The 18,809-nt window shown below is 44.0% G+C and overlaps 1 protein-coding gene across 7 annotated transcripts in view; it reads left to right on the forward strand.

The window, feature by feature from the left end:
* LARP1B (La ribonucleoprotein 1B) overlaps nucleotides 1-18,809 on the forward strand; it is a 91,864-nt gene that overhangs the window by 25,901 nt on the left and 47,154 nt on the right. For all 7 annotated transcript variants that reach the window (XM_053254126.1, XM_053254129.1, XM_053254125.1 and 4 more), the window contains 2 exons: nucleotides 13,146-13,290; nucleotides 18,034-18,208. In XM_053254126.1, coding sequence (XP_053110101.1) covers nucleotides 13,146-13,290; nucleotides 18,034-18,208 — 320 coding nt within the window. The remainder of the gene's footprint in view (nucleotides 1-13,145; nucleotides 13,291-18,033; nucleotides 18,209-18,809) is intronic.

Below are 18,809 nucleotides of genomic sequence, written 5' to 3' on the forward strand. Positions count from 1 at the left end.
ATGAATTACGTTGACATAGAGGAGGTTCCACATGGTGACTCACTCAGCTATCCTTCGCCTTCTTTATCCAGGTGCATGGTTTGCGTCAATAGACTTAAAGGGCACCTATTTTCATATCTCCATCATGCCTCACCATTGCAAGTACCTGAGATTTTGTGTGAGTTACTAAATGTATCAATATTCTGTATTCCTGTTTGGACTGGGCTCCACCCTGCACGTGTTTATTATTATTATTATTATTATTATTATTATTATTATTATTTACATTTATATCCCACTTTTCCTCCAAGGAGCCCAGAGCGGTGTACTACATACTTGAGTTTCTCTTTCACAGCAACCCTGTGAAGTAGGTTAGGCTGAGAGAGAAGTGACTGGCCCAGAGTAACCCAGCTAGTTTTATGGCTGAATGGGGATTTGAACTCTGGTCTTCCCGGTCCTAGTCCAGCACTCTAACCACTATGGCGGCAGCTCTCCTTCGGCTCTGAGGCATCACATTTTTCCCGTACATAGACTGGCTCTTTGTGCCCGCTACAAAATTCAAACTTGTGGGGGATTTAGAGTTGTACCTTCATCATCTTTATCTTCTTGGGCTTCAAGTCAATTACAAAAAGCCAAAGTTGAACCTGAGGTGAACCCTGAGGCTTTAACATACTTGGAGACATTTGATTGATTGATTGATTGATTGATTGATTGATTGATTGATTGATTGAATAAGAAATGCTGTTCTGCTTTTGTCTTGTCCTAATGGGAACCAGCTGCTGATGAAGCTCCTGGCGAAACAGCTCCATATCCCGGGGTGGCTGTTGTGATTTTCCCTGGTGTACCTTGTCTTTCACCACCAATTATTATTAGCCATTACAGAGCAGGTTGCTTGCTTTCTTCGCATGAAGGAGTCATGATTTGATCTACATACATTTTCACATCTCACTGAGTACATCGTTTCCTCTCTTTGGATTTGAGGACTCCTTACTTGTACTGTATGTACTCTTCAATTTCTCATTTTGAAGACATCTCGGACTGTGTGTGGACACCTGCATTTACTGGTTTCTCATTTTCTCTTTGTATTCCGCAATTCTACTTGGTATTTTGTTATTGTGTTTTTATATGCATTTTTACATGTATTTTCATATGTGTCATACAGATGTGTTTGATTATCTTTACATGTGTTGAGAGCTGGTTATTCATTCTTTCATTTTTATTTTTCATTTATTTTTAACCCTTGTTTTTTTGTTCACGGGTCTTGCATTCCCCCCCCCCCCCCGCAAATCCTGCAGGCCTGGTTCTCGGACCATTTCAGGTCACGTATTCATCCTCAGTGGAGGATCCTGACAGTGCCTCACAGGGTGCAAAAAGTGGTCTCCTGGTAGACAAAGACCTCCAACGTCGCTCAGGAGACCCCATTCTGAAAGTTGCCACCTACATTGACCATCAAAACAGATGTGTCCAAAACAGGTTGGGGGGCACATTTCAAAGACCTAGTTGTTGCAGGGACTTGGTCAAGAAGAAAAACAGCAGCGTCACATCAATTACCTGGAGCTCATGGCGATGTTCTGGGTGCTCAGTGCTTTCCGCTACTGGACAGCGGGATCTTCAGTGATGCTCCTGACAGACAACAGCCAGGTCGTATCTAAACAAGCAAGCTGAGACAGCGTCTCAGTCCCTTCTTAGTCCAGTGCTACATCTTTGGCTCTGGTGCCTGGATTGGAACATTTGGCCATTGTTAAATGTTCCAGTCCAGGGAAGATCAGCACCTTGACAGATTTGCTAAGTCGACAGAACACAATGTCCAGCGATGGGCACTTAGGCCCAAACATGCTACGTGCTATGTTCCAGATGTGGGGAACTCCACACATGTTTGCCTCCGCTCAGAACACTCGGTGCAAGAAGTTCTTCAGCAGGGCAGGAATGCATCTGGAATTTGAGGGCAATGCTTTCCTCCTCCAGTGGGGCAGACCGCTCCTGTATATGTATTGAACCTTGTTCAGCCATCAGGTTCAAGCAATACTTAAAAGCCTCAAGGTAACCTACCACCTTGAAGTCTTATGCAGCTAAGTGGACGTGTTTCGTGAAATTTATGGACCTCAAGGGATGTCCTCCAACTGAGGCCCCTTTGTTCAAATACTTGTTGGCTTTGAAAGACAATGGGTTTTTGCAATCATTCCTAAGAGATCTGATTCATGATCCATTGAATCCATTAGAATGGGTTCTGTGCCTGCGCGGAAGCCTCTCGGTGTCGAGTTTTACAGCTCCTCTTCGGCGCCTGCACCCCACCCCACGTTTCTATTTAAGGCGGGAGGAAGTGCAGGCACCTCAGTTCCTTTGCGACCGCCGTAGGGATCGGTTCACTCGGTTTCTACGGCTCCTCGTTTTGGTTCCTCAAATCTTTTAAAAGTTCTACTATCTTGCTTTTCTGGACTTCTGACCTTGGAATTCTTGTTAAACTTTCTGCCTTGTGATTCTGCTTTGCCGCCTGATCTGACTGTTTTACTGTGAATGACCCCGTACTGCTTAGCGTTTCTGCCTATTCTAGAACGTGTTGGTTTGGAAACTTTGTTCGGTCTGCTTCCTGGCTTTGACTTTGGACTGATTAACGACCACGTATTTGTGAGTAGCGGACTAACTTGTGGATATGGATACCCTGAAGGGGAAAAAGACTTTTAAACGTTGTGAAAAATGCAAGGCAAAACTGCCCTCACAAGATGCACATAGTTTGTGTTTGCTCTGTTTGGGTGAGGTGCATATTACGTTGTCCTGTAATATTTGCCAATCGTTCTCTAAACAAACCCAGAGAAATTGAGAACTCCGTTTGAGGGCTGCTATATACGAAGATGTTTTGGCAGTGCCTTCATCTGCGTCGAAGAAATCTCCTCAGGCTCATGGCTCGGGGGCCCTGGCTTCAACCCAGTCTAAAACACCATTGCCCGCTGTAAAAACCCATAAATCCTCAAAAAGGTCAGGTGAGAAAATGGCGACTACTGAAAAACCCACCACAAAAACGCGGAAGCTGTCGACATCAGGCTTGACCCCGTCGCCGAAGTCCGTTCAAGATGTGGTTCTTGTGTCGATATCAAAGCCTTCGACACCGGCAGCCCCATCGGCACTGACACCAACTCAACACGCTGGGCCCTTGACATTGACCACCTCGTCATCGATGGCAGCACATCTAGCTGAACTCTCGACGCTGAAGCCAATCTCGACGCCAAGAGACACCTCGACATCTACGGCTCCAAACGTTGCATCAACATCGATCTCAGCACCGATGGAAGCATCAACATCGACAATTGAAGCAGTGTTTTCTCCTCCGGCCCCAGCTCTACCGGTACTGAGTCTCCGAGATTTACAACCAGCGCCGACCCCGATACGGTCCCCCTCGACATCAGGGGAGGGAGTCCAGCCCTCGGCATTGAACATACCGACAAATATTACTACTATTACACCTCGATTCCAGGCTCCGATGACATTCACAGTAGAGGATGCTGACCTCTCAAATAATGGGGGCACTGCTTTAGACCTGGGAACAACACAGTCTCTCCTGACAATGTTGGATTCTGTAGCTAACACTCCATCTACATTTCCAGGTTTTCCTCGCTCAGACGAAGATGCTCCACAGTCCAACCCACAATTGCTATCCACTACACAACTATCCACTGCGGCCCCATGGCACACCTGTGGGTTCTCTCATGGGGTCTCTCCATCTAAGGAAACGGTGTTACCTGGGGCATCTTCACCTGGAATGGCCTATGACTGCAATGAGGATCGAATTTGGCAATGAGCCATGTCTGCACCTACAATCCCTCAAGCTACCGCCACCCTGCCAATCCGTCCACTCCCTAAAGGGGGTACTCCTCCTCTATGAAAACCGGTGCTATCCAGCACTTCCACACAGACTCTGCTATCTATATCTACACGGTTGACACAAACCACACAACAGGTTGCTGCAGTGGTGATCCAAACAGAGGACCCACCTTTACCCCCCCCCCCCGTGATAACATCACCAGGTGGGGTTCCCTCACACCACTTTCCCTCTGACGTTGCGTCGGATGACAGTCATCATGGCTCTTCTGATTTTGAGTCTGACACAGAAGCTGTGGAAGCTGATCCCTCGCCTGACGTGGCCACACCTGCCCACGTCACACCGATGGAGGAATTAAAGGTGTACCACTCTCACATTAAACAGATGGCGGCAGCCTTGGGATTAGATCTATTCTCACAAGTAAAAACCATTGATGACCCGGTCTACAACTTCATGGCCCGGTCCCAGTCAGCACAACCAGTAGCTCTACCTCTGCTACCCATCATTTCTAATGCCGCTCAATGCGCCTGGGAGGTTCCACACACGTCCACACCAACTTCTAAGAGGCTGAAGGGTCTTTACAGGGTACAAGAACAGGATAATACCTACTTATTCAAACACCCTGTCCCAAATTTGTTGGTCAATGACTGTGCAACCTCGTCTAGGTCCGGCTGTCGACACATCACCCCTGCAGACAAAGAAAGCAGAAAATTTAGACGTCATGGGGAGAAAGTTGTACTCCACCTCTTGTCTCTCGGTCAAAGTGGCTAATTACAGCTACTGCATTTGGGAGAATCTAGAGAAGGACATTGATAAGTTATCTCCTGAAGAGCTCAAGGTACGTTTCTGGAAAACGTTACAGAAAGTTGGGGACCTCATGTATCAGCAATTGAGCACTGCGAAGCACCTAGCAGAGTCGGAGTCTAGGTCTATCACCACTGTGATTATCCTCCGTCATGCCTGGTTGCAGTCCGCATCCCTGCATCAGGACATGAAAGATAAGATAGAGGGCCTACTGTTCGATGGTAAGGGCCTCTTCTCAGAAGAAACAGATTCAACAATGGAAAAAAATGAAGAAATCAAAATTCACTGCCAAGACATTCACGTCTTCAGCATCAACTTCGTACCCTAACAAGCAAAAATCCTACTATCGCCCCTGCGCATTTTAACAGGCCACAAGAATGCCGTGACTTCCATAAGAATTATCAGCCTTTTAATAAACACCCAGGACAACAAAAGGGTAGATATACCCCTACACAACACGGGAAACAGGCAGAGGGCAACAAACAATGACCCTGAGATACAGAACAGTCCATCGTACCATCCATCTCTATTGCTCCATCAACTTTATTCTTCCTTGCAGAACATCAAGGAGGTCGACCACCCGGCCTACACCATCAACCTGCCGGTTCTTCAAGCCAACAACAACATCAGATTAGCACAGGGGCGTAGCAAGGTTGGAGGGGGCCCAGAGACAAGATTTTAAAATGGGCCCCTCGCTGATATACACACACAAACACACTTCACAGTATATGGTGCATGCACACTCACATCCTCATTATGAATATGGTGAATATCTAGTTTACATTGACTCTAGTTTTTTTACTCTCTGCTCCTGCCGATCTCCAAGAGACTCAACTTAATTCATAGGGGGAGCAACATGGGTGGGTGGGGAGTCATGTGATGTGCCTCTGGGGGGCCCCTCGAGGCAGTGGGGCCCCAAGACAACTGCCTCCCCTTGCCTAATGGTAGTTACGCCCCTGGATTGGCAAGTCATGCGCAAGCATGGCGCCACATAACATCAGACTGGTGGGTCTTAAAGATTATCACATCAGGTTACGTAATAGAGTTCAAGACGCGCCCACTGTTCAGGGGCCTTCACTTTACGAGAGCAACTCCAGCTTTACTGCAAGAAGTGAAGGAGCTCCTATGCAAGAATGCAATAGTCCCGGTGCGATGGGCAGCTTGACGGGAAGGGTTTTACTCCCGTTACTTCCAAATCCCGAAGAGAGATGGCAGGATGCGACCGATCATGGACCTCAAGCACCTCAACAAGTTCGTACAAGTGAAAAGGTATCGAATGACGACATTGCAGGACATCCTACCGCTGCTACATCAAGAGCGATGGCTTGTGACGTTAGACTTAAAGGATGCCTACTTTCATATAGGGATTCGACCGTCCCACCAAGAGTACCCGAGGTTCACAGTAGGAATGTCAATATATCAATACCAAGTCCTTCCATTCGGTCTCTGCACTGCCCCGCGTGTATTTACCAAGTGTATGGCGGTGGTGGTGGCTCATTTAAGGACAAAAGGCCTGAAACTCTTCCCCTACCTAGATGACTGGCTGCTGACAACCATAGACAAAAAAGAGTTATGTTTGCAGATTCAATACATGTTGTTCCTCCTCTGAGATCTAGGAATACAAATCAACTGGAAGAAGTCTCATTTGACCCCAGTGTCCACCATATCTTACATTGGCGCTATACTGGATTTAGATGCGGGGAGAGCGTTCTTACCAGAAGAATGCTACCAGACCATAGCTCTAATGGTTCAAGAGTTTCAACACAATTCCTGCCAAACAGCGTGTCAAATACAACGTTTGCTAGGCCTGATGGCCTCCTGCAAGTCAACCGTACGCTACACCCGATTGAAAATGCGGAAGCTTCAGCTGTGTTTCCTGTCCTCCTTTTGCCTAAACAGAGACAGCCCAGCAATGCAACTACGTCTGCCTCTACCAGTCCTAAGATTCCTCTCTTGGTGGATGAGACGGCTCAACGTGCTCAGAGGAATACAATTTCAGACACAGTCCCCGTCTGTGTGGGTCACGACGGATGCTTCGCTGCAGGGTTGGGGTGGTCATTGCAATACCACAGTAGCACAAGGTCTCTGGAGCACCCGAACCCAACGCCAGTTCCACACAAACTTCTTGGAACTACTGGCGGTTTTCCAAGCCATGAAAGCCTTCCTCCCACTGCTAAGGGGACGGGTAGTACAATTACACTTTGACAACACGACCGCCATCGCCTACCTGAACAGACAGGGCGGAACGGTCTCCAGGTCACTGTGTGCCCTGAGCATTCAAATCTGGCATTGGTGTATCAAGAACAGCATCACCCCAATAGCCATCCACATCAAGGGCACGGACAACATACTGGCGGATGGCCTTAGTCGTTCATTCTCCACGGGAACCCAACACAAGTGGGAACTGAACAACACATATCTCCACAAGATATTCCTACTCTGGGGTCACTGGGAAGTTGACTTTTTTGCTACAGCACAGAACACAAAATGCAAGCTGTTCTGCTCGAGAGCGGGCCACGAACCCCAATCCTTGGGAGTTGCCTTCCAGATAGAATGGTTGGGGCAGTGGGCTTACATGTTTCCCCCTTTGCCTCTTGTGAGCAGAGTTGTAGCATGTCTACTGGCAAGCCATGTGAAGTGCATCCTGATCACGCCATGGTGGCCCCGCCAGGCATGGTTTCCACATCTACTCAAACTAGCTTCGACTTATCACAGACTTCCAAACCATACAGATCTCCTGATTCAGGAAAACTGTCTCCTCCTACATCCAGAAGTGTTCACCCTGCAACTAACAGTGTGGAAGATCGACTGCTGAAGCGAATCATGCTAAATCAGCACAAACCGTCTACAAGAAAAAACTATGCTAGCAAATGGAAAAGATTTGCTATTTACGCTTCTCACCATATTTTCTGTCCTAAGGAGGCTTCTATCCATAATATCCTACTTTATTTGACCGCTCTGAAATCAGAGAAATTATCGAACGTGTCAATCAAGGTCCACTTGGCTGCACTTTCATCTTGGCATCCAGGCTGGGATGGGAAAACAGTGTTCTCCCACCCTTCATGCAAGAGCTTCCTGAAAGGTCTCACTAATCTGTATTCTCCTGTCAAAAAACCTCTTGAGCAATGGAGTATCTCGCTGGTCCTCTCTGCACTAACTGAGCCACACTTCGAACCCATGCATTCCACGACAATGAAGCTGGCATCCCTCAAGACAGCCTTTTTAGTGGCTATCACCACAGCTCGAAGGGTGAGTGAACTCACAGCCCTTCGCATGGATGTCCCTTATGCCCGGTTCTACCCGGATATAGTTCTTCTCAGGCCAGATATCACTTTTTTGCCAAAGATTGTCGGACTTCCACATCAATCAAGACATGGTACTCCCTACCTTCTTTAAGTCACCGATCACTCCGGTGGAAAAGGCCCTACATTCCCTGGATGTGCGAAGAGCGCTTCTCTATTACCTTTCAAAGACTAAACCTTTCCGCTCATCAAGGAGGCTATTTGTTGCCTATAAGGGGCAAACATAGGACAGGCATTGTCCAGGCAGAGACTGTCACACTGGATTGTCGAAGCCATCTGTCTGTCATACTCTTTACAGAAAGTTCAGCCACCAAAGACCATCAGGGTGCATTCCACAAGAGCTTATGGTGCCTCGGCTGCTCATCTGTCTGGCATATCGTTTCAAGACATTTCTAAGGCTGCTACATGATCTTCTGAACAACCTTTTGTGAAGCACTATGCTATAGACTTACGGTCTGCTGCGCAGGCAAATTTTGGGAGAGGTGTCCTTAAAAGGGTGTTGCAATAACTCTTCTGCTCCCTTCTCCTTTTGGAGCTTACTAAACACCCATTCTAATGGATTCAACGGATCACAAACCAGATAAACAGGTTGCTCACCTGTAACTGATGATCTGGTAGTGATCCATTGATATCCATTAGACCCTCCCGAACCTCCACTCCACAGTAGTACTTACCTCGCTATAGTAGAACTTACCTGCTTACATGACTGCTTGGGCGGTCTCCAAGGAACTGAGGTGCCTGCACTTCCTCCCGCCTTAAATAGCCACGTAGTCACGTGGGGCAGGGCGCAGGTGCCGAAGAGGTGCTGTAAAACTCGACACCGAGAGGCTTCCACGCAGGCGCAGAACCCATTCTAATGGATATCAACGGATCACTACCAGATCATCAGTTACAGGTGAGCAACCTGTTTTTCATTTATCAGCCCTTGCTGACAGGCATTCTGTACCTGGCTTGTTCTCTTACAAGTTAGTTAAGACATTTATGAAAGGGATGCTGCATTTGTTCCCTCTTGTTCCAAAGTGTTCCCCTCCTTGGAACCTGTTGTTGGTTTTGAGACAGTTGATGAATCAGCCCTTTGAGTCTTTGGCTACATGTAATTTGAAATTGTTGTCTTTTAAAACAGTTTTCCTGGTTGCAATTAGTTCAGCTAGAAGAGTGAGCAAAATAAAAGCATTACGTTCTGATGCACCATATCTAGTATTCCATAAAGATAGGGTCGTTTTGAGACCCAAAGTTACTTTTTTACCTAAGGTTTTCTCTGAGTTTCATTTGACACAGGAGATTTCGCTGCCTACCTTTCCCCCCACGCCTACCACTGAGGAGGAGTGTGCCTATCACACCCTGTAATGAATGGGGAGTTGGTGAATGGTGGATTTAAGCCCAGACTTTGTCTTAGAGCAAGTCCACGTGGGGGAAAGAAAATTGCTGATTCATCCCCTTCTTGCTCACTCAACAAAGACTGTCCCTCTGGTATCGCTGCCACTATGCCCACTTTTTAACAGGGTTTAATCCCTCCCTGGTGTGGGTGAAATTCCAGGAAAACCCTCCTCCTTTTACCAAATGGAAAAATATAAAAACCTCCCACATGTAGCTTATGCGTGAGGAGAAAAACTTGATCGTGTGCTGCTGAGCAATCAAACGAGGCATGTTTTCACCAGAGTAAGACCCCTTTCCAGCCCCCCCCCTTTTGAGTTGAAAATCCACTCAGAGACTCGTTAAAATAGTAAAGGACCAAAAAGAAAAATAACCTTTATTCAAAATACTATAGACTGCTTCAGTCTGAGGCCTCTCTCAGCTTCAGTTACAGATTTAAAAACAACAACACTCAGTTCTTTCAAGAATAATTCAAAAAGAGCACTCCAGTTGATAGTTGGAGTGGTACACTTTAAAATCTTGGTTACCCAGTTGCAAAGATAATTCAGTAAGCACCCCCAGTTGTAAGGAACCTTTAAAAGCACCTTTAAAGGTTACCGAGACTTTTACAGTGCTCTGGAGGAATAAAAAGGGCACAGGTGCAACATTCTTATGTTACAGATAAAACACAATAGACAAGTTGTAAGGACTTGCAGTAGCACAAAAAGAATGAAATCTAACTCGAGTAAGCTAACAAACTGTTCCCTCACTAAATCCTTCAGAAGCCCTGGCTTCCTTCCCCCTTGAAACTCACCCCAAACTCTGAAAATTGACATTGTCAAAATGACATTTCTCAAAAGGCCAGAGTCCTTCCTGCTGGGAATAACAGAAGGAGAGCTTCCTAGAAGAAACTTAACATTTTTTATGTATGCAGCCACAGCGGACAGGATAATTTATGCGCAAAAGTGGAAAGACATTAAAATGCCCTCGAAAGAAGACTGGCTGATAATTTTGGAATATGCAGAGATGGCAAAGCTCACAACATTTATAAGAGAAGATAATTTTGAATGCTTTAAAGAAGATTGGGAACCTTTTTTGCTTTATTTAAAGAATTATTTTCCCAATACGGACTTTTCAGTAGGGTTTGAAATATAATAATAGCAACAGGTCGTGTTGGGTAAAGTCTAGTAGTATCGAATGCAGTTTGTATATTTTGAACTATTATAGCAATGGTTTATATGTATAGTTATTGTGAACCGTGCAGATAGGTGAGCTGGAAGTCAATATTTATTTATGTGTAGAGTTAGGAAATGAATGTAATTGAATGTAAAAGTTATTGTAAAATCTAATAAAAATTTAAGAAGCAAAAGAAACTCACCCCAAACTCCAGGAGAAAATTCAAGCTTCCTGCAACCCTGTCTCCCAAGTATCTGCAGATGTCCTTCCATGAGAAGGACAAACTCCATTGCTCCCCGCTAAGCCTTCAGCCCATCCTCCCTCATCTCCTTCCTGGCTCCAACTGAGAGAACTAAGAACCTGTTCACTTCCTGCCGCCAGGCCCTCTAAGTCCCGGTCACTGTGTACTGAGTGGCTGATCCCTAGAGGTCACTGCCTGACAGACAGGACAGGGTTCCCTTTTGGTTCACTCTTTAGGGTAAGGGAAGGGCTGATGGCTAGACACCTTCAATGTAAGAAGGGCCTTAGCCTTTTAAATAGACAGGATTCAACCATTTCGCAGGTCAAATCTTACGCTGAACCTACAAAAGGCTTGTCTGTCTCCTCCCAGAGAATTGCTGTGTGGGTCAAGAAAACTATCTTCTTGGCATATCAGCTAGCCTCTGCTCCTTTGCCTACCCCAATAAGGGCACATTCCACATGTGCAATGGCAACCTCAGTAGCCTTTTACAGGGGTTTACAGGCAAGCCCCACTTCTAAGGGACTTGGCTTCTCCCCTCTTTCTCCATCTCTGCTAGCCTGTGTCTCTGCTCCATGCTAGTTCACCAGAACTGTGCAGGGGACAGCCCACTTTCTCTTCTGGAGAGCCTGTTCAAAGCTGGGGATTGTGGCCTCTTCCAGTCAAGACCCTCATCTTCTATAGCCTCCCATTCACTTGATAGGATAGTGAAGCTGCCTTCTACTGAGACCATTGATCCATCTAGCTTAGTATTGTCTGCAAGACTGGCAGTGGCTTCTCCGAGGTTACAGGCAAGAGTGGCAGTGGCTTCTCCAAGGTTACAGGCAAGAGTCTCAGCCCTATCTGGAGATGCCAAGGAGGGAGCCTGGAATCTTCTGCATTCAAACATATAGATGCTCTTCCCAGAGCAGCCCCATCCCCTAAGAATAATACCTTACAGTGTTCACACATGTCCCATTCAAATGCAAACCAGGGTAGACCCTGCTTAGCAATGGGGCAATTCATGCTTGTTGCCACAAGACCAGCTTGTGTAAGGTGTTTATTGAGTACAGCTGCATTTTGCTTTCTTTCTTCATTTGTTTCTGTATGTACAGAGGATCTGTGGCCACTTTTGTAATAGTGAATGCGAGTATTTTTACCTTTGCTTTAATGAAGTACGATACTTGTCTTTCAGAAATTTGTTTAAAAACAGTCCAGGTTCTGATGCTGTGCAGAGGTCAGAACTAAAACATAGGCCCTAATTAGTTATATTTACAGTCCTTATTTGTTTTTGGGAAGAGAAAACTTTTCTTAAAGTTGCAGAACCTTAAGGGAATTTTTTTCTTCCTGCTTTGTACTGTGTAATATTTCTACTTGGGACAAATGTACTTGGTTACATGCTGCAGTTAAGCCAGCTACTTAATATTGCAGAACTTTAGCATGCTTCTGCCTTCATGGAAAATCTTTATATGACACCTTAACGTAGTAATCATTTTATACTACCTTGGATCTTCAGTGTTTTGTTTTTGTTAAATTTTACGTGCACAACCATACATTACATACAGTTGTTTGTTTCTCACATTTTACAATAGAAAAATCTACAGTTCCTTGCAGTTTTTATAAATTGACTCTTATGCTTTTGAGAATATGGACTGGTGTGTATTTTCTTCCTGGGGAGTCTCCAAATTGACACTTCTTTTAGTGGTGTTTGACGTTCTCTTCATTTTTCATATGTTCTGTTAGAGCTAAGAATCTGCTAATACTTGGTCATTAGTCATTTATTATTGCAGATGCATTATTTTTTACTCTTGTTGCTTTCCAACCTGTTGATGTTCCTACATAACCTCCTTGAGGCTTGCAGCACTTTAAACATTTCTCTGAGTTTCTTCCTTGAAAATAAATCTTTTATTCTGTCATATGTGCTGCTTAGTGGTTTTAAGGTAGTTTAAATTAATGTGTCTATAATGTTCTCTTCCTTCTATTTCATTTCCCCTTTCCTTGATGACAATGTGATCAGTTCTTTTCCTCAGACCAGGAACATTTTACATATCTATTTCACTTTATGATTAGAGATATTTTGAGGTACTTGAATGAGCTTACTCTAATGCAAAAGCAGCATCTATTACCCTCCATGTGAATACTGAAATCGCACATTCTTGATGCAAGCTAGAAAGTGATTAAATGTTTGGAATTTTGTTTCCATTTTTGCATTTGGGCATTCACTTCTGCTCTGTGTGAAAAAAATGAAGCCATTACATTTCTATACCCAGATGTGCAGTTTTTGTGTAGTTTTAACTTTTAGTGTACTTGAATATCTCAAATTGTATTTTATACATTTGTATAATGTGTTTATTAAATTGATTCTATGGATGTTCTCTTGATAAATGATTTGACTCTTTATATACTATCCACACCAATTTAAATTATTTTTATTGCTAGCAAATTTATAATAGTATCAGAAAAATACAGTGCTACCTTTTCTCTTTTTTTCTCCCTCCAGAGAGTATTATTTCAGTGTAGAAAACTTGGAAAGAGACTTTTTCTTGAGAAGGAAGATGGACCAACAAGGATTCTTGCCTATTTCTTTGATTGCCAGCTTCCATCGTGTGCAAGCTCTCACTACAAATGTTAGTCTAATCCTAGAGGTAAGCCAGACTTCAGTTTATTTACTGGTTAGTATTATAAAGCATTATACAGGTGTACCTCATTATCAATTCCATTCCGGCCAATTTCCCCAGGTAATGAAACTGCAGATAACGGGGCATTAGGGCAATGGGAATTCGGGGTGGGAATGCGGGCTGAGGTTAGGTTCCTGAGGAACACTCTCTCTCTCTCTCTCTCACACTCACACACACACACGTATTTGTGAGCCATAAAGTGGCTCCTTTCTTTAAAATGACAGGCAGACATTACCTCTGAGGTCATTCCTGGCCACTGTATAATTGTGGAAATGTGAAAATTGCCCTCTTTTCACTGTTTCCAACCTTGTGTACACTGAGGTTGGGTTTCAATTGCCCGGTTGCGGATATGTGAGAACGCAATTACTGGGACTGCATGTGCTGATGTCCACCTGTAGACCATGCTTTAGGGCAGGTCTGCTCAACTTAGGCCCCCCAGTTGTTTTTGGACTAAAACTCACATAATCCCCAGCCACAGTAGCCTTTATTTATTTGATTGATTGATTTCTATACTGCCCTTCCAAAAATGGCTCAGGGCGGTTTACACAGAGAAATAATAAATAAATAAGATGGATCCCTGTCTCCAAAGCAGAGGCGCAACGATAGGGGGGGCAGGGGGGGCACGTGCCCAGGGCGCCATCTTTTCGGGTCACGTGGGGGGCGCCGCCATGACCCCTGCCGATCCAAAATTTTTTTTTTTAAAAAAAAATATTTTTTTTAATACAAATTTCTCCAGCTCAGCAGCAGCGCTGCAGCAGTCAAGGGAGCGCGTTGGCGCCCCCTCCACGAGCGGTCCCTTCCGTGCCCGTGTCCCCCCCCCCCCCCCATTGCTGGCCCGTGGCCTGGCTTGGCAACGGGCGCCTTTCATGCTCACTGCTTGTGCCTTGGCTGAGGCTCGCTCTGGAAGTTATCAGGCAGGCAAGCCAGAAAGAGGCCCTCTAGTGGCTTGCCAGCCAGAGGGTCTCTAGTCACGCACGCACGCGCAACTCGGCCGGCGTGCCGAGTCGCGCTGCGCATGCGTGCGGTGCGTCCGTCCTCCCAGCTCGGTTCGCCTGGTGGCGCGGTTGCGGAGGAAAGCGTCGTCGTTGGGGCTGTAGCAGGCGCAGGCAGGACGAGGACACACACCGACACCCGGCACGGACAAGAAAGGATTCGGCGAGCGGGTGGAACCAGACCTGAAGTGTCAGGGTGAGAATGTGTTGCAGTGCATGTGTTAGCTTTAACAAGTGCCTGTGGTATCCTGCTAAAGACACAAAGTTTGGCAAGAAAAATGGGGGAGGGGGTTATATGCCAGGACCTTTGGAGATTGTCTCTGCTGGCATACTTTTTCCTCAGTTAATTGTTGGGGAGGGAGAGGGGGCACAATGTCTCAGGCATCAACTAGTTAGATTTCTGGATGCTCAAAGGAACACGCAAACATTAAACATTACCCATTATATAGACAAGCAACTCAAGATTCCTAGTAGCCCAGCTTCAAAACTGAAGATCTTGCTGGAGGTAAGGACTGTGTTGGCAGTCTTTGTTAATATCTTTGCATGTTGAGAGGAAGGGACCAAAAAACCCACCAACAAACCCCACAGCAGTTGGAATGATGAGAATTTTGCCAGAGAAAGGAATCAAGAAATGCTGAGTAAGGGGATCTGGCTTTTTATATTTTGTCTTTGTTTCTGAATATTATGGATGCCTTATGTTCCAAAGAGATTGATCTAGGCTTGCTGTATATATGTTTATGGGGATTTTTTTTTTAAAGGTCCTAAGGAATATATGGTTCTGAGTTAGAAATATTTTATTTCCTCTGTGAATGCTTGAATTTGTTTTTGGTGAATTCTAAATAGCCTCTATATTTAACCCCAAAATGGATATATGTATTTCTGTCTTCAAGGATTATGTTATATGGTTGGTTTTTAAATCCTGTGGTAGTCTCTGAATGTGTGGTGTGCACCTTCATGTTGTGTATGGTGTGTATACATATTGATGGAAGCATGTATTTAATCTTAGATTTACAGACCCACATTTAGCCATGGAAGTTTTGTTTACAAGTTGTGTTAAACATCGGAGTAAACAAATTGTTTTGCAGTTTTTAATTTTCTCTAAACTTAACAATAACAGCCATTATTGCTAGCTTGATGAACTGTGAATACTAATAAAATTATATCTGCTTTAATGGAATTACAATTAGTACATGGATTAAAAAGGATGGCATGAGGTGGACCAGAATGGGTAAAAAATTGTCAATTTGGAGTTCAATTAGACATTTCTTTTTTAAAAAAGAGACGCAAATGCAGAATTACTAATGGGCTTTTAGCATCATAATTCTGATGTTTGAGATACAAGCCAACTCCACAGGGTTGTTGTGAGGAAAACCTAAGTATAATGTAGTATGTATCATCATTGCATCATAATTCTGATGTTTGAGATACAGGCCAACTTCACAGGGTTGTTGTGAGGAAAAACCTAAGTATAATGTAGTATGTATCATCATTGCATCATAATTCTGATGCTTGAAACACAAGCCAACTTCACAGGGTTGTTGTGAGGAAAAAACACATGTGTGTCAGTCAGATGTATGTTGGGGGGGCGATGGGGGGGGCGCAATTTCAGAGCTTGCCCCGGGCGCCATTTTCCCTAGTTACGCCTCTGCCCCAAAGGGCTCACAATCTAAAAAGAAACATAAGATAGACACCAGCAACAATCACTGGAGGTACTGTGCTGTGGGTGGATAGGGCCAGTTACTCTCCCTCTGCTAAATAAAGAGAATCATCGCGTTAAAAGGTGCCTCTTTGACAAGTTAGCAGGGAACAATAGCCAGGGATTATGGGAATTGTAGGTCAACATCTTCAGGAGGACCTAAGCTGAGCAGCCCTGCTTTAGGGAGAGGAAACATTGAGTCTGTAGAATATTGTGTGGAAGCTTATTTCAGCAAAATTTTGTACTCTTGCAGGTAGTTTGCCATTATATCAGAACTGTTACAGTGTTTTGCTCTATCTTTAAAAGTGCAATATAAAATAGATACACTCACACAACAATGAATTGAGGTGCTTAAACCATCTGTTTAGTACTTCACAATCCATTTGGGGGGAAATATTAAATTTGAAAATGCTGATCTTAAATTAACACCTGCCCCTATATGCAAATTTGTCCACTTGAAGCTACTCATTTTTATATGATGGATGTTTCACTTTTGATTCTGGACTGTTAACAAGTGTAGGAATTTTAAATTACTTTTCTGGGGAAGAATAAGAAAATATCCGCCTGCCCACCCATGAGAGAGAAAATATAGTCCACTAAAGCAGAATGAGGTATTGACTCCTTTCCAGCAGGAATACAAGAGTGAAAACAGTAGTTTGTGTTACACAGCAATTATCCATCATAATTGTAATGACCCTGTACTTATGTGTTGATACTGGAAACTTGAAGCCAGTAATTTGGCCAGTTAAATCAAATTTAGTTTGTTCTGTCCCTTCCTCCTTGAGTTTCCTGTCCTTCAGCATCTAAAGCTGCTTTGCTTGTTTGCTTCCATCCTCCTGTAACATACACCACCTCTCCTGTCCTCAAACCCTTTTGGAAAGGTTTATAACATCCCCTCACTTGCAACGTGTCTTCCAGGTTCTTAGTTTCCTCAGTTCTGTGTCTTCTCCAGGCACCTTGCTCATCTCTGTTTTTTCACGCTACTGTCTACTCTGTCCCCTACATTCAATAATTCTTGCCCCACTACCCAGCCTTCTCAACAAGCCCTGTGCCCATTTTCTTGTGAAGAACATACAACTTATCCTGACCCTAGGCCTTGTGGAGTTTCTCCCTCACTCTCACTCAAACTGAGTTTTTATTTCCCTCAAAAAAGGTGCATTGTTAATTTTATTGCTGCCATCCCTGAGAAGTTAGAATGTTCATGAACATTCCATGAAATTGCAGCATCCTAGGCAGTGTGTTGGTTCTGGCATAATGGCAAGCCATGATATGGTGCTGTGTTGCTCTGCATGCACACTCCCTCTTCCCCTTGCATACTTTGATTTCCTCTTTAATTTATTATTGAATTGAATTTCCATAATATCTGGGTGAGCTGTAATTTTGCAAACCAAGTTTATGATCCACAGTTTGAACTAGCTTTGCAGTTCTGGTTTGGATTAATAGAAAACTATTGTTTGCCTCTAAGTTGGAAGTGAGATAGGAAATCAGAGGTAAGGGGAGGAGTATGTGTGTGAGCATAGAATGGTTTGGATGTCTCATCTGAATCAAGCCAGTTGAGATCACAGGCAATCCGCAGTTTATAGCTTAAAAAAAAGAATAAATCATACTAAAATAGAAGTTTGCACAGGAAAATATGCAGACATATAGAAAGCGTGTATAGAATTAAATGTATAGTTAACAGTGTTATGGGAACATAAAAATACTTTAGCAACTGAATAATTTTTCTTGGCTTTTATCATGGTAATTCAGAAACAGCCCAAACAGTTACAAATTTAATTAAAAAAAAAAATTGGACAAAACACAGCAGCTATAAAAAACAAAAGTCACATTAAACATTTGGTGAATTGTTATAGTTGGGTGTAGGGGTGGCTATTTCTAAATGAAGTGTGTGTGTGCGTGTGTGTGCATGCTCGCTCGCCTCAGATTGCTACAGGGCTAGGCACAAGGAGCCTTGGCCAGGATTCCCCAGCAATATTTCATTATACATATGTGTATTTATATGTATGTATTTGTGTCATCTAGGCATTAAAGGACAGTACTGAAGTAGAAATTGTAGAACAGAAGATGAGGAAAAGGGTAGAACCAGAAAAATGGCCAGTTCCTGGGCCTTCTCCACGCAGTCTTCCACAAACTGACTTTTCTCAACTTATTAACTGTCCAGAATTTATACCTGGCAAAACGTTTGGTTCACATACTGGTAAGATATATAGATATAAACATAAATACATTTCCCTTTTCTGTCAGCCTGTGATAAACAGTTGCACTGCTGTAAGCTGAATACAAATACAGAAATCCTCCTTGTACAGAAGGTCTCACTTATGCTGACGTTAAGACAATAATACTTGAATTTTGAATTTATACTCTAAGAATTGTTCCTCTCCTTGTCCTGCTTCCATTCTGAAAGGAATGGAAACTGAAAATCTAAACTCATGTGCCTGTAGTTCAGGGGTGGGGAACCTTGGCCCTCCTGCTGTTGTTGAACTACAACTCTCATCATCCCCAGCTGGAGGGCCAAGGTTCCCCACCCCTGCTGTAGTTACTTGCTTTCTCCTATAGCAAAGATTGAGCAGTGTTCTTGGGATCATGTTGCTCTTTCTTCTCTGGATGACTAATCTTCTAGCTTTCTGGGAGCCTCTCGCTTTTGTCTATGCCAATCACTCCAATATTTAGAGAAAAGTGAAGATATTTCACAGTGACATCTTGTCTCAGGAAAGCATTGTGTTGATAAATCTTGAGTTTCTCCCAACATAAAACTGCTCAGACCCATTATAGCAGTAGAGGGTCTGGTTAAGTCAAAT

Source organism: Hemicordylus capensis, chromosome 5 (assembly GCF_027244095.1).
Source record: "Hemicordylus capensis ecotype Gifberg chromosome 5, rHemCap1.1.pri, whole genome shotgun sequence".
NCBI classification, from domain to species: Eukaryota; Metazoa; Chordata; class Lepidosauria; order Squamata; family Cordylidae; genus Hemicordylus; species Hemicordylus capensis.